The sequence below is a fragment of the Dipodomys spectabilis genome, unplaced genomic scaffold (genome assembly GCF_019054845.1).
Source record: "Dipodomys spectabilis isolate Male_0828 unplaced genomic scaffold, ASM1905484v1 ptg000773l, whole genome shotgun sequence".
Lineage (NCBI taxonomy): Eukaryota > Metazoa > Chordata > Mammalia > Rodentia > Heteromyidae > Dipodomys > Dipodomys spectabilis.
The window spans coordinates 702,330-725,011 of NW_024871450.1; the positions used below are offsets into that span (position 1 = coordinate 702,330).

The 22,682-nt window shown below is 42.7% G+C and overlaps 1 protein-coding gene across 7 annotated transcripts in view; it reads right to left on the bottom strand.

Moving 5' to 3' along the window:
• Positions 1-18,680, bottom strand: part of Cnot1 (CCR4-NOT transcription complex subunit 1) — an 80,657-nt gene extending 61,977 nt beyond the window's left edge. For all 7 annotated transcript variants that reach the window (XM_042672849.1, XM_042672851.1, XM_042672846.1 and 4 more), the window contains exons 1-11: positions 18,409-18,680; positions 14,792-14,899; positions 12,298-12,396; positions 11,285-11,353; positions 11,150-11,204; positions 10,147-10,350; positions 7,442-7,610; positions 5,601-5,727; positions 5,335-5,445; positions 2,516-2,686; positions 1,242-1,369 (exon numbers count right to left, since the gene is read on the bottom strand). In XM_042672849.1, coding sequence (XP_042528783.1) covers positions 1,242-1,369; positions 2,516-2,686; positions 5,335-5,445; positions 5,601-5,727; positions 7,442-7,610; positions 10,147-10,350; positions 11,150-11,204; positions 11,285-11,353; positions 12,298-12,396; positions 14,792-14,899; positions 18,409-18,510 — 1,343 coding nt within the window. In that variant the 5' untranslated portion in view covers positions 18,511-18,680. The remainder of the gene's footprint in view (positions 1-1,241; positions 1,370-2,515; positions 2,687-5,334; positions 5,446-5,600; positions 5,728-7,441; positions 7,611-10,146; positions 10,351-11,149; positions 11,205-11,284; positions 11,354-12,297; positions 12,397-14,791; positions 14,900-18,408) is intronic.
• Positions 18,681-22,682: the final 4,002 nt, after the last annotated feature.

The following is a 22,682-nucleotide window of genomic DNA, read 5'->3' on the forward strand; positions in this document are numbered from 1 at the left end:
ATCCAGATAAAGCATTCTAGGTGAATATTCATCTAGACATTGGTCAGAATAAGATTCTTCCAGAAATTTGGAACTGGAACCCAGACAAACTAGTTAACTTAGTTGAAAATAAGTGCATAATAAATTGGACATCTTGGGGAACTTACAAAGGACAGAGAGCAAGCAAATATACAAGGAAAAAACTGTTAACAGTAAGTGGGAACCACAAACCTCAGTCCAATATTTGAGTTTCAAGTTTTTGATGTTAGAAAGTAATACAAACAAACAAACAAAAAAGCAGCAGCAGCAGCAGCAGCAAGACACCATTGGCTTACACCTATAATCCTAGCTACTCAGGAGGCTGAAATCTTAGAGTCTGCTGAGATCTGAGAATCGCAGGTCAAAGCCAGCCCAGGCAGGAAAGTCAGTGAGACACTTTAACTCCAATTACCCACCAGAAAACCAGAAGTGGTGCTATGGCTCAAGTGGTAGAGCGCTCGCCTTGAATTGAAGAACTCAGGATAGCAACCAGGCCCAGAGTTCAAGCCCCATGACCAACAAAAACAAAAGAAGGTAATATGTAATATCAATACGACACTACTATAAAAGAGGAGATATAACTAGTGATGAAATATCCTTTATAAAAAAATTAAGAAGAGGGCTGGGAAGATGGCTCAGTGGTAGAGTGCTTGCTTGCCTTGCATGCCTGAGGCCCTGGGTTCTATTCCTCAGCACCACATAAAAAGAAAAAAGCCGGAGGTGGTGCTGTGGCTCAAGTGGTAGAGCGCTAGCCTTGAGCTCAAGAGCTGAGGGACAGTGCCCAGACCCAGAGTTCAGGCCCCACTACCGGATCCAAAAAATAAAATAAAATAAAATATAAATAAAAAAAATTAAGAAACACTAAAAATACTGGGATTTTTTGTTTTTTTGGTCGATCGTAGAGCTTGAACTCTGGGCTTGACGCTGTCCCTATGCTCTTCAGCTCAAGGCTAGCGCTCTACCGCTTGAGCCACAGCGTCACTTCCAGTTTTCTAGTGGTTTTATTGGAGATAAGAGTCTCACGAACTTTCCTGCCCGGGCTGGCTTTGAACCGTGATTCTCAGATCTCAGCCTCCTGAGTAGCTAGGATTACAGGTATGAGCAACCGGCGACCAGCTAAAAATACTGTTTCTTAAATCTACTATGTACATGGTCACTATTTAGCTTTTATATTTCCAATAGCAGAGATGATCCCTTAAAGAAAACCCAGTCCACAGTATTACCATGTGGCAATTTCTCGATTGTCATCCTCTGGTGGTGCTTTCAGAATATCAGTGGCAACAGTGTGACAGGGATAGTCAGCAAAACAGAAGATCTCTGGATTTATGAGGGAATGTTGAATAAAGGAGAGCTGAAACAAAGAAAAAGTCAAATAATTATGATGGTATAAAAACTTGAAACACTTGAAACACAGGCAAGTCTCAATTATTAGAAATTTTCCTTTAAAATCAGAATGATTGCTATAAGCCACTGGCTCACATCCTAGCTACTCGGGAGGCTACAATTTGAGGGTCACTTCTTGCCCAAGAAAGAAGTCCATGACACTCTTATTTCCAATTAACCACCAAAAAGCCAAAAGTGGAGCTGTGGCATAAGTGACAGAGCAGTAGAGCACTAGCCTTGAGGAAAATAGCTCAAGGATAAATAGTTCCCAGGCCCTGAGTCCAATCCTAGGAGACATATACACATATATACATAAATATATACATACATGCATGCATACACACACACACAAATTAGTTGTCTTTTGAAAACTAAGCACTTCAGAAAGATGAAATTATCTAAGAGATGACCATTAAACTAGGTCTGTTAGTCTTATTCCTTTGAGGAATAATTCTAAATACACACATTCAATAACATTTGATTTGCTAACCTATACAAAACAAATTTGCCTTTATAAAAATTTCAGTCAATGGGTAGATGGCCCCTATATAAGAAATAATTCCTGGGGCTGGGAAGGTGGCTCAGTGGTAGAGCGCTTGCCTTGCATGCATGAGGCCCTGGGTTCGATTCCTCAGCACCACATAAGCAAAAAGAAAAAAGCCAGAAGTGGTGCTGTGGCTCAAGTGGTAGAGCGCTAGCCTTGAGCTGAAGAGCTGAGGGACAGCGCCCAGGCCCAAAGTTCAGGCCCCACGACCGGACCCCCCCCCCCAAAAAAAGAAAAAAGAAATAATTCCTGGGGCTGAGAATGTGGCTTGGTGGTAGAGTGCTTGCCTAGGATGCATGAAGCCCCAGGTTTGATTCCTCAATACCACATAAACAAAAAAGGCCAGAAGTGACGCTGCCTTGTGCAAAAGAAAGAAGCTCAGGGACAGTGCCCAGGACTGGCAGGCAGGCAAGCAAGCAAGCAAGGAAGCAAAGGGGGGGGGGGGGGGTGCCCCGCAGAGGGGGGGGGAGGGGGGGGAGGGGGGAGGGAGGAAGGAGGAAGGAAGGGACGAAAGAAAGAGAGAGAAATAGTTCCTATTCCTCCCCTTCCAGTTAACAGCCATCTACTTACCTGGCCTTCTGCATGTTTCCAAGGTCTATATATGAAGTCTACAGGGAACACTTCCATACCCAAACCCCTCTGAATGCCATAAACCACATTATGAAGTCCTTTACTGTCACGAATCTGAAATCCAGGATGATCTAGTTCGTAAGTTACCTCCTTGAAATTCAAACTCGGGTTCTAATAAAACAAAAGAATTTCAAAAGTTTAGCAAATGTATGCAAATGACACTTTATACAAAGGGCCAGTCTAAAACTAAATTTCAAACCAAGACTTTCTACTTGGGTGGAATGAACTCAATGGTAGAGCACCTGCTTAACATGTAAGATATCCTAGATCCATCTCCAGACAAACATGCACCATTCATCCTTTCCCCTATCTCGTCTTAATATTAAAAAAGAGAAGAAGTACAAGTTATCATGTCAAAAACGAACTTTACAACTTGGGGGGGGGGGGGGGGGATTGGGGAGGGGAGGGAGGGAGGATGGGAAGGGATGGGAAGGGTAAACAAAGGAGAAGGCTACAATGCTTGATAAGAAATGTACTCACTATCTTGCCCATGTAATTGTACAGTATTTTCACAATAAAAAAAAAAAAGAGAGAGAGAAGATTTTGGAGACATTACCAAGCTCTTTTTAAAGTTTCAAGGCTAAGCTGGGAGCCCGTGGCTCAAGCCTATAATCCTAGCACCCAGGAGGCTGAGATCGGAGGATCATGGTTTAAAGCCAGCCCGGGCAGGAAAGTTCCGTGAGACTCCTACCTCCAATAAACCACTCAGAAAACCAGAAGTGGTACTGTGGCTCAAGTTGTAGAGCACACACCTTGAGCTGAAGAGCTGAGGGACAGTGCCCAGGCCCAGAGTTCAAGCCCCACAACCAACAAAATAAAGTTATGTGTAATCCAAGCACTTGGAAAGCTGTGACAAGAGGATCATAGGTCTGAGACCAGCACTATTACAATGAGCTACATCCCAGCTCGCATTGTGTGTGTGTGTTTTTTTTTTTTTTGGGGGGGGGGGGGGGGGGTCGGGCTGAGACAGTATCTTGGCTACATCCCTTAGGCTGGTTTGTCACTTTCTGAGTAGCCCAAGCTGGCTTAAGAACTCACAATTTTCCTGCCTCAGCTTCTAGAAAGCAGGGACTACACATATGTATCAATACATAAAGTCCAAGTATGAAATTTTTTGTCTATTTTGGTTGGCTGTGGGACTTGAACTTGGGACCTGGGTGCTGTCTTGAGCTCTTTTGCTCAACACTGGCACTCAACCACTTCCAGTGGTCTGATGGTTAAACTGAAGAAAAGAGTCTCATGGACTTTCCTGCCTGGGCTGGCTTTGAAATGCTGAGTAGAAGCCGGGTGCTGGTGGCTCACGCCTTTAATCCTAGCTACTCAGGAGGCTGAGATCTGAGGATCGCGCTTCAAAGCCAGCCCAGGCAGGAGAGGCCGTGAGACTCCTATCTCCAATAAATCACCAGAAAACCGGAAGTGGCGCTGTAGCTCAAGTGGTAGAGCGCTCCCCTTGAGCTGAAGAGCTGAGGGACGGCGCCCAGGCCCAGAGTTCAAGCCCCACGACCGACAAAAAAAAAAAAAAAAAAAGAAATGCTGAGTAGCTAGGATTACAGGCGTGAGCCACCAGCGCCCAGCTACCAGCACCTGTCTTAATATCACACTTGGGTTTCTTCAACAAGAGTGAAGATTTACAAGTCAATGCACTATCCTCTTCTAAGAAAAGTTTACCAATCCTTTTTTCATTCTTCTATGTTCTTGTTAAGTATTTCATCATTTAATAGAAGTGCTCTGCTTATTGAGAGCCATTACTTAACTGTAGATAGTCTGAACACGGAACCAGTCAAAATAAACGTGAAATTTTATTGCCCCTTGCCACCATAGAACTTCTGTTAGGTAAAACTTTTATCCACAATTCATTCATTCATGTCTCTCTTTTCAATAATTCTTCAGTCATTACTTTCTAAACAAATAAGCTCATCTCATCCCCTAAAAAGCCCTCACGTATCATCTCACAATTCACCTTAGCAGTGCTACTCAAAATTATAAGGCATCACCCCCAGTAAGATGCTTGAATCGGATTCTATACTGTTTTACATATCCAATTAGCCTGATGTTCACTGGTTTTCCAGCCATAAGATTACAAAATTAGGGCTGGGAAGGTGGCTCAGTGGTACAGCACTTGCCTTGCATGCCTGAGGCCTGTGTTCGGTTCCTCGGCACCACATAAGCAAAAAGAAAAAAGCTAGAAGTGGCGCTCAAGTGGTAGAGTGCTAGCCTTGAGCTGAAGGACAGCGCCCAGGCCCAGCCCAGAGTTCAGGCCCCACGACCGGACCAAAAGAAAAAAAAAAAAAAAAGATTACAAAATTACCAAAGACTGCTGCTTATTTGGCTGGGCATGTGACTTATAAAAACTGGTTTTGTTTTGGGTACATCATACTAATATCATGATTAAAAATATAGGATTGCCAGGCATCGGTGGCTCATGCCTATAGTCCTAACTACTCAAAAGGCTGAGATCTGAGGATCTCAGTTCAAACCCAGCCTAGTCGTGGGGCTTGAACTCTGGGGTTGGGCGCTGTCCCTGCCCTCTTCAGCTCAAGGCAAGTGCTTTACCACTTGAGCCACAGCACCACTTCCGGTTTTCTAGTGGTTTTTATTGGAGATAAGAGTCTCATGGACTTTCTTGCCTGGGCTGGCTTTGAACCTCGATCCTCAGATCTCAGCCTCCTAAGTAGTTAGGATTACAGGAGTGAGGCATTGGCGCACAGCTTTGAGACTCTTATATATATATATATATATGAATGATTGTATGAACTTACCAGTTCCTTAAGAACATCAATCAAGACTTCCACGTTCCATGTGTGTGCCTGTGCTCCATCACTTTTATCTTTTCCATCACTCCAGATTCCACTGCCAGGAGCAGAGATACTCTGTAGAGGTAAAACTTGAAATTAAATTTAAAACTCAAAATTAAACCATTTAATGGTTGGCTCTGGCTGATATGACAATCAATCCTGCTGTAAGTAAGTAAAATATAGAAAGCAGGACATTAACTCACTTTGTAAAATGGCTGAATTCAACAAACCTGTAATGGAATACCATCTGTTAATCCTGAATGAGTTCGAGCCATCATTCCCAAAACCCTGGCAACCTGGGCAGCTGTGACCTCCCGAACACCGAACTGCATGATTATATTCCGACATTCTTCAATACTGAAACAGAAATATAATTTTTAAAAACACTACTACTCTCAAATATCAAGATAAAGAAATGTTAACATAAATAAAAATATAAAAATTACCCACTCGGATTTTTTTTTTTGGTTTTTGGTCAGGGGCTTGAACTCTGGGCCTGGGTGCATCCCTTAGCTCTTTATTTAGCTCAACGCTAGTGTTCTACCACTTGAGCCACGGGGTCACTTCTGGCTTTTTCGGTTTATGTGGTGCTGAGGAATTGAACCCAGGGCCTCATGCATGTGAGGCAAGCATTCTACCATTGAGCCACCTTCCCAGCCCCACCCACTTGATTTTGTTCCCCCAGTCCTTGGGCTTGAATTCAGGGCCAGGGCACTGTCCCTAAGCTTCTTTGTACTCAAAGCTAGCACTCTACCACTTGAGCCAGAGTGCTACTTCTGGCTTTTTCTAAGTAGTTTATTGGAGATAAAAATCTTACATATTAGCTGAGCACTGGTGGCTCACATCTGTAATCCTAGCTACTCAGGAGGCTGAGATCTGAGGATCACAGTTCAAATCAGCCCAGGCAGGAAAGCTCATGAGACTCTTATCTCCAATAAACCACTAGAAAACCCGAAGTGGTGCTATGAAGCGGTAGAGTGCTCACCTTGAGATGAAGAGCTATGTATGGATGGGACAGTCAGTGCCCAGGCCCAGAGTTCAAGCCCCACAATCGACAAAAAATAATAATAATCTCACAGTCTTTTTGCCTGGGCTTGGCTTGGAACCTGATCCTCAGATCTCAGCCTCCTGAATAGCTAGGGTTACAGGTGTGAGCCACTTGTGCACAGCAGAATTACTCACTTTAATAGGAGAACGGCAAAAGTACAAACTACCAATGGCAGAAAATGAAGCCAATAATGATACTTCTCACAATGAAACAAAAGTATATCCAATTTTCACTATGAATCAAGTTACTTTTTACATAAGATAAGTTGAAAAGAACCTGAAAATGCATGCTTTTTCAGTTTCCATCTAAAAGTAACTTAAAAGTGAATACATATATGAGGGTCTCACAAACAAACATTTGATATCTAAGAGGGACTTGTATAAACGCTTTTTAAAACACTACAAATTACACATAAACCCAAACCAAAGCCTATCAATGCCCTTAATTATATACTCAAGAGAAAAAAAAATTAATTCCATTACATCAGACACAAGTACAGCTACTATTAATAATAGTTTTCAAAGTCTTTTTTCCCGCCCCCCCCAAGGTTTCTTTTGATGACTGGCAAGTAAAAATTACCTAGCAGGCTGAGTCATACCATGACTACAACAGGTCAACTCACACTTTACCTCTCAGTGCCTTCATTGCTCTACTTGGAAGGTCATATAGTGAAGCAGAAAAGGAAAGACATGAAAGTATAGTGAGGATACTGAGGGTAGGGAATAGGAAAGAAAAAATTAGACACTAAGTATAAAATGATATTAAGTTCTGTAACTCTTGCCTACACCTGTCTTCCTCCCCAAAAGCTAAATTATGCCTATCTTGGTAACTAGGCCTAAAGCCTTGATTCCTAATTTGAGAAAGTGGTCAAGACAGACAGAAATTTAACCCTCTCAGGATGTTTACAGCTGACACCAACACTAGTATGTGGAAAATTAAAATGTAGAAGCAAAAATTGTTTTAAAGAATTACCTATTGTTTGCCACAAGAATAATCAGAACTTTAACATATTTTACTACTAACCTTGCACAAAAACCGTAGCCTACTTCTTGCATGAAATCAGCCAAAGAACTCTCCATCATGGTTTTAGCTACCCCTCCAGAATCAGGCAGGATCCTGTCCATTAGAATGTCCCGTTTTTCAGGATATAAAAGTGGTGCAAGCACCACAGGACAGCGTTCTTGGGGAAAATCTGAGGGAATAAAAACGATACAACTGCTATACAGATTAAAAACCACCAGGGGGCTAAGGGTTTAGGTTAACTCAGTGACTTCAGTGGTAGAGAACTTTCCTGACATGGGCATAGCCCCAGATTCACCAAGAATTTTATTTTAAAAAAACAACAACAAAACACACTGAGAATCTTCCAAACCCAATTCAACCCAAAAATTAAAATTCAAAGTGAAGTCTAATTTTGGCAACCAACTAATCTACATTACGACTTTATATTAATTCTAGAATTTGAATTTGAATTCATGGAGTGTGAACTCAGGGCCTAGGCACTGTCCCACTTTGAGCCACAGATTCGCTTCCAGTTTAGTGGTGGTTAATAGGATATGTAAATCTCAGACGTTCCTGCCTGGGCTGGCTCTGAACTGTAATCCTCAGATCTTAGCCTCCTAAGTCGCTAGAATTACAGGCGTAAGCCACCAGTACCCAGACAAAATTTGAATTTTTATGTCACAAAAATTACCTATGTGAGTTGGGCACCAGTGGCTCACGCGTGTAATCCTAACTACTCAGGAGGCTTAGATCTGAACATAGTAGTTCCAAGCCAGCCTGGACAGGAAAGTCCATGAGACTCTTATCTCCAATAAACCACCAGAAAACCAGACGTGGCACTGTGGCTCAAGTGGTAGAGAGCTACCCAAAGGAGGGGAAGGCGACAGCAATGACGATGACATTACCTATGTGTATATTTTTTAACTATTGACCTAAGGACTCAAGTATCTATCAATTCACAGCCTAGTGATTAAATTGTCACAACAGAATAATCAATTCCCAAAAAAAGGCATCAGAAACAGTGTATAAAAACCTGTTGCATGACAGGCACGGGTGGCTCACAGCTATAATCCTAGCTACTCAGGGCTGAGATCTGAGGATCACGGTTCAAACCCACCCGAGGCAGGAACATCTGTGAGACTCTTATCACCAATGAACCACCAGAAAACCAGAAGTGGTGCTGTGGCTCCAGTGTTAGAACACCAGTGGCTCAAGCCTGTAATCCTAGCTACTCAGGAAGCTGAGCTCTGCAGTTCAAAGTCAGCCCAGGCAGGAAAGCCCAGGAGACTCTTATCTCCAATTAACCACCAGAAAAAGCATAAGTAGAGTTGTGGCTCAAAGTGGTAGAGTGCTAGCCTTAAGTGAAAAAGCTCAGGGACAGTACCCAGGCCCTGAGTCCAGGCCCCATGACTGACCCTCCATGCACTCATTACTTATAAAACTGTAATCCCTCTATATATCTCCTTTATAATTTTTAATTATGAAAAGAATATACAGTTTACCTGACTTATGTAACCATAACCCTTTGTAAAAGGCAACTGAAAATTTTTCTGAATCTCTTTCAGCTAAGCACTGCCAGCTCAAACCTGTAATCCTAGCTACTCAGGAAGTGAAATCTGAGAGTCCTGGTTCAATACTAGCTCAGGCAAGAAATCTCTTTAAGACTCTTATCTCCATTTAACCATCAACAAACCAGAAGTACAGCTGTAGCTCAAGCAGTTTAGTGCTTAAACTTGAGCAAAAAAACTCAGGGATAGTACTCAGGTCCTGAGTTCAAGCCCTGGAACTAACACCAAAACAATAAAAAGTATGTTTCTTGGGGCTGGGAAGGTGGCTCAGAGGTAGAGCGCTTGCTTTGCATGCCTGAGGCCCTGGGTTCGATTCCTCAGCACCACATAAGCAAAAAGAAAAAAGCCAGAAGTGGCGCTATGGTTCAAGTGGTAGAGCACTAGCCTTGAGCTGAAGAGCTGAGGGACAGCTCCCAGGCCCAGAATTCAGGCCCCATTACCGGACCCAAAAAAAAAACAAAACAAAAAGTATGTTTCTTGCCATTACTAAGAAATGTAATGAAGTTTAAAATTAAGCTATAGAAATAGGGAACAGACAGGATTAACATTGAGACAGGATGTCACTCCTTCATAGGATAATTTCAGAGAACAGTTTTTCTCTCCAAAATGATTTACCTTGTCATTACAATGCCCACATGAAGGAAGTAATATAATGTAATAAACATGACCAACTTTCTAAGCAGCCTAACACTACAAAGGAGTCTCCCTAAGGGAGTGGGGAGGGCGGGAGTCATCCCAGAAAGACTACAGAAAATATTCCAAGTCTTATCTGGATTCTACTTCCATAGCAAAGATTACTGATGAAGTTAGGTTCATCTAATACTTGTTTATGAGAGCTCAGTCTCTTTTATATTTTAATTTAAAAACTCTATAGAATTAGGAAAATAAGGGGCTGGAAAGGTGGCTCAGTAGTAGAGTACTTGCCTCGCATGCATAAGGCCCTAGGTTCGATTCCTCAGTGGCCACTGTGGCTCAAGTGGTAGAGCACTAGCCTTGAGCTGAAGAGCTCAATGACAGTGCCCAGGCTGAGTTCAAGCCCCACAACCGACCAAAAAATAAATAAATAAATTAGGAAAATAAGAAATAAGTAAATTTGTCTTTGCTAATTCTCTAACATCCTAGTATAGGTGACATCAGATCTTATAAAGAATTTCTTACCTCTGCGCAGAGTCTTAAGAAAAGCGTCTATCTGTTCCTGTCCAACTCCAAATGCTCCCTTCTGCCCAAAAAGGAGATGGGAGAGGAGGAGGTGTAGGACCTCTATTGCTATATCTTGGAAGCCACCTTCTTGATTTCCACTGACGTCTGCGTCTATGTAAGAACGCAGAAGATCTGGAAGCTTCTGTTTAATAAATTGGGCAGCTAGAAATCAAGTAAACCAAACACCATAAGTTATTTATGGACCATGTATGTAAAAATTCACATACTCTTAATATATACAGATATCATGCTTTTTCTTTCACCAAGTCATAATTTAGCTAATACATTTACAGGTCTATTTCAGAGATAAAAAAAAAAAGACTAAGCCATGTATACTGCCACATCCCTATAATCTTAGTGATCAGGATAAATTAGGTTGGTGAATTTGAGGCCAACAAGGGCTACATAGCAAGAATCTCCAACCGCCCACCCCTCAAAACAAAAAAACTGAGGATAAGCTGGGCACCGGCAGCTTACACCTATAATCCGAGCTACTCAGGAGGCTGAGCTATGAGGATTGCAGCTCAAAGCCAGCCGGGACAGGAAAGTCTGTGAGACTCTTATCTTCAATTAACCACCAGAAAACTGAAGTGGCACTGTAGCTCAAGTGGTTCAGTGCTTATCTTGAGCTGAAGAGCTGAGGGACAGATCGCAGGCCCAGAGTTCAAGCCCCATGACAGACACCCCGCCCAAAAAAAGAGGAGGGAGCAGACTAACTACAACTGACTGAAGGGGTGTTTCACAGGATGAAAAGATTAAGATCAATTATATAATAATGTGAATATATGGTTATAGTGTGGCTGGCTCAATGGAAGAGTGTAAAACTAAAGTTTATATCCATAGCTCCTTCCCCCTCCAAAAAAGAAACGAAGCTATGAGAGCAAATTTTGCATTGTGTTATTAAAACAAAAAAGAAAAAAAAACTTAAGATTAATCTTATGCTTGGAGCAAAGTGACTTACCAAAACCTCGGAGATCTGAACTGGAAGAATTCAAGAGGGCAAGGCCAAAAATTACCTGAAATAATAAGTATTACATTAAAGCCAGGTGATTATTTATAACTCTAGCCCTACAACTCTTTTTCTTAAACCACTTACCTCTTGTACTTTGCTTAACTTGAGAACTTTACTCAGCTGGGCAAACAGATGAGGTGCAGGCTTTAAACTCTAAAACAAAACAAATTATATTTTAAAACAATGGTTTAAGAAGTTTTTAAAATCAACATACCCATGTATGACACTATATGCTAAGCAACATAATCCTTTAGTGCTACTAGAAGCAATTTATCATATCCTAAACTACTTACAAACTTAAGCTTTCATTTAATCTGTTTTTAGCATGATTCTATTTATTATCAAATGAACTGCCCTGATTTGTCAGAATGCTACAAAAAAATTCCAAAGTAATTATTGAAAATTTTTAAACTAAGTTATTACTTTCATTAAGAAAGGAAGATGAGGGGCTGGGAAGGTGGCTCAGTGGTAGACCGCTTGCCTTGCATGCATTGAGGCCCTGGGTTCAATTCCTCAGCACCCCATAAGCAGAAAAAAAAAGCCGGAAGTAGCGCTGTGGCTCCAGTGGTAGAGCGCTAGCCTTGAGCTGAAGAGCTGAGGGACAGCGCCCAAGCCCAGAGTTCAGGCCCCACAACCGGACCCCGCTCCCCCCCCCAAAAAAAGAAAAAAAAAAAAAAAAGAAAGGAAGATGAGGCTGGGTGCCAGTGGCCCATGCCTGTGATCCTAAGCTACTCAGGAGGCTGAGACTTGAGGATCGAGGTTCAAAGCCAGCCCAGGCAGGAAAGTCTATGAGTCTTATGTCCAATTAACCACCATAAAACCAGAAGTGTTGCCGTGGCTCAAGTGGTAGAGCACTCGCCTTGAGCTGAAGAGCTGAGGGACAACACCCAGGCCCAGAGTTCAAGCCCTACAACTGACTAAAATAAAAAGAAAGGGAAATGATATTCTAGAGAGGTTACCAGCAAACATCTTTAACCCAGCACTTGGGAGCCAGAAGTAGGAGAACCAAGAGTTTGAAGTCTACTTGGGCAAATTAACAAAAATGGAAGAGCAAGCTATCCCAGTCTTAGAACTACTTAGATAAAAATAATACCAACCTTCTGGTAGTGCAATGGATTATCAATGGCATATGACAATGTTGAGATAAAATTTGGCTTTGTAATCAGCGACGCACACTCCTGAATCAGAAACTGTGTCTTTAAAAATAAAAAAAAATGAATTGCTATTAGCACTGACTGATCATCACCTTACACAAATAAAGCACAGGATCTCAAAACATTAAAGAACAATTTCATACTGCATACTATTTATCAAAATCAATTCTATGAAAATAAATTTTTTTTAATGAGCCATTATCTTAACTGTAAGTTATTAACTGAAAAAAGCCAATCTGGAAAGGCTATACTTTATGATTCCAACTATAAAGCTTTCTATAAAAGGCAAAACAGTGGTGACAATAAAACATTAGGGCTATAAAGAAGGAAAAAAAAAAAAAACAGGAGGAAAGGGTTTTTAGGTCAGTGAAACTCTTAAGATATGCTGCCATAATGGTGGATATTTCTTATTCAACATTTCTCAAAACCCAGAGAATGTACACTGAGTAAGCACTAATGTAGACTGATATTTAGAGTCAATGTAAAGAAAAAACATTGTGGCTGGGCGCTGGTGGCTCACGCCTGTAATCCTAGCTACTCAGGAGGCTGAGATCTGAGGATCGCGGTTCAAAGCCAGCCCGAGCAGGAAAGACCGTGAGACTCCTATCTCCAATAAACCACCAGAAAACCGGAAGTGGCGCTGTAGCTCAAGTGGTAGAGTGCTCGCCTTGAGCTGAAGAGCTGAGGGACAGCGCCCAGGCCCAGAGTTCAAGCCCCACGACCGACAAAAAAAAAAAAAAAGAAAAAACATTGTGAATTGAAAAGCAGGTAAGTGATAGTAATTTGAGGACACAGGAAATCTAGTTTTAGACCAATTATAGTCTATTCATGCTTATAGAAATTTTTTAAAAGGATGAAAGTATTATCTTAAGTAGTCATACAAATGGGTTTCAGCACATGCACGCTGGTACTGGGACCTGAACTCAGTCATGCAGCTTTTTTTGCTCAAGGATAGAACTCTTCCACTTGACCACAACTCCACTTCTGGCTTTTTAGTAGCTAAGAGATAAGAATCTTAAGGAGCTGGGCACTAGTGTCTCATACCTGTAATCCTACCTACTCAGGAGGCTGAGGTCTGAGGATTGAAGTTCAAAGCCAGCCCGGGCGTGAGACTCTTATCTTCAATAAACTATTAGAAAACTGGAAGTGGCACTGTGGCTCAAGTGGTAGAGCACTTGCCTTGAGTTGAAGAGCTGAGAGACAGCACCCAGGCCCAGAGTTCAAGCCCCACAACCAACAACAACAACAACAAAAAACAATCTTATGGACTGTTTTGCTCAAGCTAGTTTCAAACTGTGATCCTCACATCTCAGCCTCATGAGTAACTGGGATTAGAGTTATAAGCAACCAGCACCCTGTTAAATACAACGTATGTTGATCAATGTCACCTCTTTCATGTCTCCCCAATCTTTCCCAACTCTACTGAAGTCCTGAAGTTATGTCATTATACACTTCTTGATTGATGGGTATCATATACTGTTACATATATGTAGATATATTATGCATGTGTTATAAACAATATATGATTTGTATATGTTGTATGTGTATATATATCTACATATATTTGTCCTTATTCTAGATCAGTCATTACTTGACTTACTATCTCAGAATCAACCTTCCACCAACTAACTCATCAGCCTTTCTCTGAAAAGATTCTAATTGGGCAAAACTGATCAAGATGCACTGTACACATAAACTGACATGTATAGATGCTCCTTTGTACTATAGTTCATAAAAAATAACACCTATAAGCAAAAACAGAAAAAAGTCAGTTCTTGGAAAATTCTATTAAACTATTCATCATCTATTATCAACAAGTGTTAAACCAAAGCTTCCACAAAACAGAGTTCATGCTGGGTGCTGGTGGCTTATACCTGTAATCCTAAACTACTCAGGAGGCTGAGATCTAAAGATTGTGGTTCAAAGCTAGCCCAGGCAGTCAAACTCTGGGAGACTCTTATCTCCAATTTGAGCACTATGGCTCAAAGTGGGAGAGCACTTGCCTTGAGCGAAAAAGCTCAGGGACAGTGCCCCGGACTTGAGTTCAAGCCTCACAACAACCCCCACCCCCCAAAAAAGTGTTTATTAATAAGATACAAACAATACTGCAATTAACTGTTATAAAATTAATAAGCCAAAAAGACTCAATTCACACAAGAAATACCTTCTATGCTTTACTAGTCAAGCAATACACCCCATTCCGCTTTTTCTCAGGCAGGTACAGGTCTGACACCAGCAGTTTAATTTTAAATTAATAGCTCTGATGGTTTACAGCCAGGCAAAAAGAAGAGAATAGAAAAAGGGAAATGTCCTCAGTATCATTTATTTAACCAGAGATGATTTCCTGGATGCTATTTTCTAACATACATTATACACAAAATTGCAACTGACTGAACAATTAAGAGCTCTGGACATAAGCTTTGTAAATCCCAAATACCTGATGAAAATCTTTGCCACTGCTTTTACCATCGCCACTGAAATCAACATGTGAAAATAGGCAGCGTAATAAATGCCTGTCTGCCTCAGGACCGTGCCGATTCACAATCTGCAAAAAACAAAAATGTAAGGTTAAAGGAAGAGTTACACACACACACACACGCACGCACGCACGCACGCACGCACGCACGCACGCACGCACGCGCACAATAGCTAGCCTTGAGCTGAAGAGCTGAGGGACAGCACCTAGGCCCAGAGTTCAGGCCCCACGACCAGCAAAAAAAAAAAAGTTTTATCCTTACATTTCTAGGTATGATTATCTATTTAAGTTAAATATAGGGAAGAGGTACAAACACTAAAATTAAGATGTTATTTACTTTTCATAAAGATTAAATATTGAACAAGTTGAACCTATGGTAAAGAACATTAATTTTTTTTAACTGCAAGTCAAAAAAATTTCAACAGAGGGGCTGGGAAGGTGGCTCAGTGGTAGAGCACTTGCCTTGCATGCCTGAGGCCCCCCTGGGTTCGACTCCTCAGCACCACATAAGCAAAAAGAAAAAAAGCCGGAAGTGGCGCTGTGGCTCAAGTGGTAGAGCGCTAGCCTTGAGCTGAAGAGCTGAGGGACAGTGCCCAGGCCCAGAGTTCAGGCCCCACGACAGGACCCCCCCCCCCCCCAAAAAAAAAAATTTCAACAGATAGTCCTCCAAGCATATTGAAACTAACACATGGAAAGGTATTCACTATTATTACTTTGTAAAATCAAAACAAATTCACACACACAAGGATGGCTAAAAGCAAAAAGGAATGACTGTTTAGTAAGGATGAGGCGAAAATGGAACCCCATGAAGTGCTCCTGGAAAAGAAAAATGCAGGACTTTGCACAAGTCTGGGAGATCTTCAAAACATTAAAGACCGGGACTGGGAAGGTGGCTCAGTCACTTGCCTTGCATGCTCGAGGCCCTGGATTCGATTCCTCAGCCCCACATAAGCAAAAAGAAAAAAGCCGGAAGTGGCTCTGTGGCTCAAGTGGTAGAGTGCTAGCCTTGAGCTGAAGAGCTAAGGGACAGCGCCCAGGCCTAGAGTTCAGGCCCCACGACCGGACCAAAAAAAAAAAAAACATTAAAGACCAAAACAAAAGTTAAAGACAAGCTGAGGATATAGCTCAATAATAGTAGAGTACTACTTCACTAGCATGTGCAAGACCCTGGGCTTTACTCTCAAGCATGATAAATATGGATTAAGTAGCTCCATTAGGTGTATATTTATAGCAGCCAAAAAGTGAAAACAAACAAACATAAATGTGCATTGAATAATGAACAGATAAAATGTGGATCACAGGTGGCTCATGCCTATAATCCTAGCTACTCAGGAGGTTCAGATCCAAGGATTGTGGTTCAAAGTCAGCCCAGGCAGGAAAGTTTGTGAGACTCCGCTGTGGCTCAAGTGGTAGAGTGCTCACCTTGAGCTGAAGAGCTGAGGGACAGCACCCAGGTCCTGAGTTCAAGCCCCGCAAACAATTTAAAAAAGGGGGGGGGGGGGGGGAATGTAATATTAACAAAAATGGGATGAAATAAAAACACAAAATGGACAAATCTTTAAAAGATTGTTAAAGTAAAAGAAGGAATACACAAAACGCCACACATTAGATTCATTTTTACTAAATGTCTAGGATAGACAAATCCACAAAAGCCAAAAATACACTAAGGGTCAAGGACAGAAAAGATGAGAATTGAGAATGTCTGCTAAAAAGCAGAGTTTCCATGGGGCTGGGAAGGTGGCTCAGTGGTAGAGTGCTTGTCTCCCATGCATGAGGCCCTGGGTTCGATTCCTCAGCACCACATAAACAGAAAAAGCTAGAAGTAGGTGCTGTGGCTCAAGTGGTAGAGTGCTAGCCTTGAGCTGAAGAGCTGAGGGTTCGGCACCCAAGCCCAGAGTTCAAACCCCACGACAGACAAAAAAAAAAATAGTTTCTATTTGGGTGATGAAATAGTCTGGTGATATTTACACAAAACTTTAAATCAAAAATTGACAGCATGAACCTTTTTTTTTTTTTTTGGGGGGGGGGGGGTGGGGTTTGGTTATGGGGCTTAAACCCTGGGCCTGAGTGCTGTCCCTCAGCTCTTCAGCTCAAGCCGAGTACTCTACCACTTGAGCCACAGCGCCACTTCCAGTTTTCTAGTAGTTTATTGGAGATAAGAGTTTCACAGACTTTCCTGCCTTGGGCTGGCTTTAAACTTATGATCCTCAGATCTAAGCCTCCTGAGTAGCTAGAATTACAGGCATGAGCCACCAGCACCTGGCTAGATGAAACCTTTTGGGGGGGGGGGGGGGGCAGGGATAATCGTTCGCCCGTGGGCTTGACTCTGGGCCCTGGGTACTGGTCCCTCCGCTCTTCAGCTCAAGGAGAGTGCTCTACCACTTGAGCCATGGTGCCACTTCCAGTTTACTGAGATAAGAGTCTCATGGACCATGATCCTCAGCTCTCAGCCTCCTGGGATAGCTAGGATTACCGGCGTGAGTCACCAGTGCCCAGCCTAAAGGGTGGGTTTTATGGCTTATAATTAAAACCTCTTCTTGAAATGAGAAAAAAGTAGAACCAGTCTAAAACCAGATCATATTTCATTTTCAAGATAGAACAAGAAAGGATTTCATTTTTAAGACAGAAATAAAAAGATGTGAAAATATCCTCAATGACTGAGGTAAGATCTCTAAAATTACACTGAACAAGCCAAGTGCCTATGGCTCATGCCTACATTCTAGCTTCTCTCAAGGCTCAGATCTAAGAATAGCAGTTCAAAGCCAGAGACTTTCCTGTGATGGTAGCCTTGAGCGAAAGTGCTCAGAGACAGCACCCAGGCCCTGAGTTCAAGCCCTACAATGGAAGGAAGGAAGGAAGGAAGGAAGGAAGGAAGGAAGGAAGGAAGGAAGGAAGGAAGGAAGGAAGGAAGGAAGGAAGGAAGGAAGGAAGGAAGGAAGGAAGGAAGGAAGGAAGGAGCAAGCAGGCAAGCAAGATGGGTGCTGGTGGCTCACACCTGTAATCCTAGCTACTCAAGGGTGAGATCTGAGGACCACAATTTGAGGCCAGTGTAGGCAAGAAATTCTGAGACTCTGATCTCCAATTAAATCACAGAAAAAGCTTGAAAGTGGCTCTAGTGATAGAGTGCTACCCATGACCAAAAGGTGCTCAAGGAAGGACTCAGGACCAGAGTTCAAGCCTCAGGACTGGCAAAAAAATAATTAAAAACTACACAACACAGAAACATGAGATGAAGGTTGGTTACATCATGCTATATACCCATATATACTTCTAACCATCGCTCCTCTGCATATTCATCCCTTTTTTTCTTTCTTTCTTTTTTTTTTTTGGGGGGGGGGGTCTGGTCCTGAGGCCTGAACTCTGGGCCTGGGCGCTGTCCCTCAGCAGTTCAGCTCAAGGCTAGTGCTCTACCACTTGAGCCACAGCGCCACTTCCGGCTTTTTTCTTTTTGCTTATGTGGTGCTGAGGAATCGAACCCAGGGCCTCAGACATGCAAGGCAAGTGCTCTACCACTGAGCCACCTTCCCAGCCCATATTCATCACTTTAATGGTACTTCTTTCTTGACTACATCACTTACATGCTGTATTTCCTGTTGGCTGGCTCGGTAGTTTTTCTTGGTTAAATTGTCCACCAGGTAGCTGATTTGAGACAAGGCCAGCGAAAGCGAGTCAAGATTCATTGCTGGTTGGGGCGGAAGCAGGCGGCCGAGCCCGGCGCAAAATCACCATTATTCCCCTTTAGTCACCTCAGAGGCAGGTTAATGCTTTCTTTGTAATTATGCTATATCTGGTATCTGTATAATTTCTTCAATTCTTCTTTACCAGGTGTCTTACTCTGTCCTGAAACATGGCACCTGTTTATAAAACAAATACAATAGAAATGAGTAAAATAAGAATTTTAAATTAGAAGAACGGGTTAAATAATTTTCATTTCTTAATCTCAGTGCCTAAAAAGGTTACAAAGGCTTTAAGATTTCTACTTTGCCAATTCAAAAAGACAGTTTCTATTATCATGGTCAAAAGCAGTAAGACTGTACAATTAAAATTATGAGTTTGGGAATGTGGCTTAAGAGACAGAATCCCATTTTCAGTCCTCCTTCACAAGACTACAGAGGCCAGGAATGACTCATGTTTGTAATCCCAGATACTCAGGATGTGAAGACTGAAAGGAATGTGGCCACAGGCTAACCCAAGGGGGCGGGGGGGAGGAGGACTGAACAACTCTCAACTAAGGAATATGGTAGTTCAGGCATGTTAATTTCAGCTATAGAGGAAAGGAAGATAGGAGGATTCCTTCAAATGAAAAAAATCCTAGAAGAATAATTAAAGCAAAAAAGGAATGTTAAGACTGGGAATGTGGTAGAGTGCATGCTTGCCTAGCGTGCAAGAAAAGCCCTGGCTTCAATTTCTCAGTACTACATAAACAAAAAAGGCCAGAAGTGGGCTGGGAAGGTGGCTCAGTGGTAGAGCGCTTGCCTTGCATGCTCAAGGCCCTGGGTTCGATTCCTCAGCACCACATAAGCAGGAAAAAAAAGCCGGAAGTGGTGCTGTGGCTCAAGTGGTAGAGCACTAGCCTTGAGCTGAAGAGCTGAGAGACAGGGCCCAGACCCAGAGTTAGGCCCCACGACCGGACCCAAAAAAAAACAAAACAAAACAAAAAAGGCCAGAAGTGGCACTATGACTCAAATAGTAGAATGCTAGCCTTGAGCAAAAAGCAGCCCAGGGCCTTGAGTTCAAGCCCCTAGACTGCCCATACACACCCCCCACCCACACCCACACCCACACCCCTACCAAAAAAAAAAAAAAAAAAAGATGTAAACCAGGTACCAATGGCTTACATCTGTAATCCTAGCTACTCAATCAAGAGGCTGAGATCTGAATATCATGTTTTGAAACCAGCCCGGGCAGGAAAATCCATGAGACTCTCATCTCCAATTAACTACCAAAATGCAGGAAGTGAATATATAGCTCAAGTGGTAGAGGGCCAGCCTTGGGCAAAAAAGTTAAAGGACAACACACAGGTACTGAGTTCAAGCCCCAGATAAGACACAGACACATAGACAAGGATGGACAAACACACACAAATGGACACACACAGATGTATAGATGGAAGGGAGTAGCTAAATGACAAGTGCCTGGTAGCAAACAGGAGGTTTCCAGTTCAAATCCCAATATGGCCCCTCTCAAAACAAAGAAAAAAACTATTTACTTTTTCCTATGTTACTGCTCAAAGAAAATAGCTTGGGTCCCAAAGCATTTTGGAATGAATTCTAATTACCTGAATTGCTGACAGAAAGACAAGTAAAGACTTTGGAAGGGCTAAGAATGTGGCTTAGTGGTAGAGTAATTGCATGAAGCCCTGGGTTCGATTCTAAGTACCACATAAACAAAAAGCCAGAAGTGTGGCTCAAGTGGTAGACTATTACTCGAGCAAAAAAGAAGCTCAGGAACAGTGCCCAAGCCCTGAGTTCAAGCCCCAGGACTGGCAAAAAAAAAAAAAAAAAAAAAGACTTCAGAAGCTGTATTACAATTTTCAAAGAAAAGCCACAAACAGTAGCAAAGCAACAGATTGCTTATGAGTTTAAATCCAATCACTGGCTATGTCAGAAAACTTTTATAACCAAAGCAAAACAAAGTGAGTGACACAGCCTAAAAAGAAATGCACTCTGGCTGGGTAGGTGGCTCAGTGGTATAATGCTTGCCTTGCATGCATGAGGCCCTGGGTTTGATTCCTCAGCACCACATAAACAGAAAAAGCCAGAAGTGGGTGCTGTGGCTCAAATGTTCGTAGAACACTCGCCTTAAGCTGAAGAGCTGAGAGACAGTGTCCAGGCCCAGAGTTCAAGCCTCACAACAGACAAAAAAAAAAAAAAGGTATTAGCAAAACAGTAGGTTTTGTAAGGTGGGAATAGGAAATTGATTAAGAGGAGGGTTACAAAAAAAAGCCTGACTGATTAACTTCAGAGGTTTTTCTGTTTTTGAGCTGAAGAACGAGAGACAGTGCCCAGGTCCAGAGTTCAGGCCCAAGGACAGATGTGTGTGTGTGTGGGGGGGGGGGGGGGGGGGGTGTAAAAGAGATGGGCTGGCAGAGTAGCTCAAGTAAGTGGCAGAGCTTAGTCAGTATGAAGTCTGAGTTCAAAGGCCAGTACACAAAAGAAAGCACAACAAAACAAGACAGCAATTAAGCTGGGTGCAGTGCTGCACGGTAATCCTAGCATTTTAGGAGGCTAAGGGAGAAAGATGGCAAATTTCAAGCCAACCTGGGCAACTGAGCAAAACTGTCTCACAAAAAAAGATTTTGAGCCAGGTGCTGGTAGCTCATGCCTGTAATCCTAGCTATTCAGGAGGCTGAAATCTGAGGATCGCAGTTCAAAGCCAGCCCAGGCAGAAAAGTCCGTGAGACTGATCTCCAATTAACCACCAGAAAAATGGAAGTGGCTCTGTGGCTCAGGTGGCTCAGTGGTAGAGTGCTTGCCTTGCATGTATGAGGCCCTGGGTTTGATGCCTCAGCACCACATACAGAAAAAGCCGGAAGTGGCGCTGTGGCTCAAGTGGTAGAGAGCTAGCCTTGAGCTGAAGAGCTCAGGGACAGTGCCCAGGCTGAGTTCAAGCCCCACAACCAACAAAAAGAACAGGAAAGGGATAAGGGGGAGAAGAAAGGGATGATACTTGCCAAACACTGTACTCATAACCTTACTTATGGAATTGTAACCCTTTTGTACAACTACATAATCATCATACAACTTTTAGGGAAATATAAGTAGTATAGAGCTTATCTAGTATTTGTAGCAAGTCCCTGAGTAAATTACCACTACCTGCCCACCTAGCCCACACACATGCACAAATTTTTAAAAAAGGTATAGAATTCTTTTGGTCGGTTGTGGGCCTGAACTCGGCCTGGACGCTGTCCCTCAGCTCTTCAGCTCAAGGCTAGCACTCTACCACTTGAGCCACAGTGCCACTTCCGGCTTTTTCTGTTTATGTGGTGTTGAGGAATCAAACCCAGGGCCTCATGCATGCAAGGCAAACATTCTACCACTGAGCCACCTTCCCAGCCCCTAGAATTCTTTTGATTGTACAAATGAAGCAGCTTTCCTTTTTCACCTTCAGCTATATTTGTTCTCCACAATTGTTCATTGTGTTGTCTTACCTTTACTTCACAAAATTTACAAAGAGAGTGGGGGTCCCACAGGAGTGGTAAGATTTGAGATAAGCTATAGTAAAGTGATTTTTGGCTGGGTACAGGTGGCTTACACTACACAGGCTACACAGGAGACCAAGACCTGAGACCTATGGTTCAAAGCCTGCCTGGACAGGAAAGTCCGTAAGATTCTTTTTTTTTTTTTTTCAGTCATGGTAATTGAACTCGGTCTGGGTGCTGTCCCTCAGCAATTCAGCTCAACATGAGCACTCTACCACTTGAGCCACAGTGCCACTGCCAGTATTCTGGTGGATAATTGGAGATCAGTGTTTCGTGTCCGGGCTGGCTTTGAACCATGATCCTCAGATCTCAGCTAGGAGTACAGGCATGAGCCACCAGTGCCCAGCATCGTGAGATTCTTTTTTTTTTTTTTTGGGTCCGGTCATGGGGCCTGAACTCTGGGTCTGGGCACTGTCCCTCAGCTCTTCAGCTCAAGGCTAGCGCTCTACCACTTGAGCCACAGCGCTACCTCCAGCTTTTTTCTTTTTGCTTATGTGGTGCTGAGGAATCGAACCCAGGGCCTCAGGCATGCAAGGCAAGCACTCTACCACTGAGCCATCTTCCCAGCCCATCGGTGAGATTCTTATAACCAACAAAAAGCCAGAAGTGGGGCTGTGGCTCAAATGATAGAACACTAGCCAAGAGTTCAAG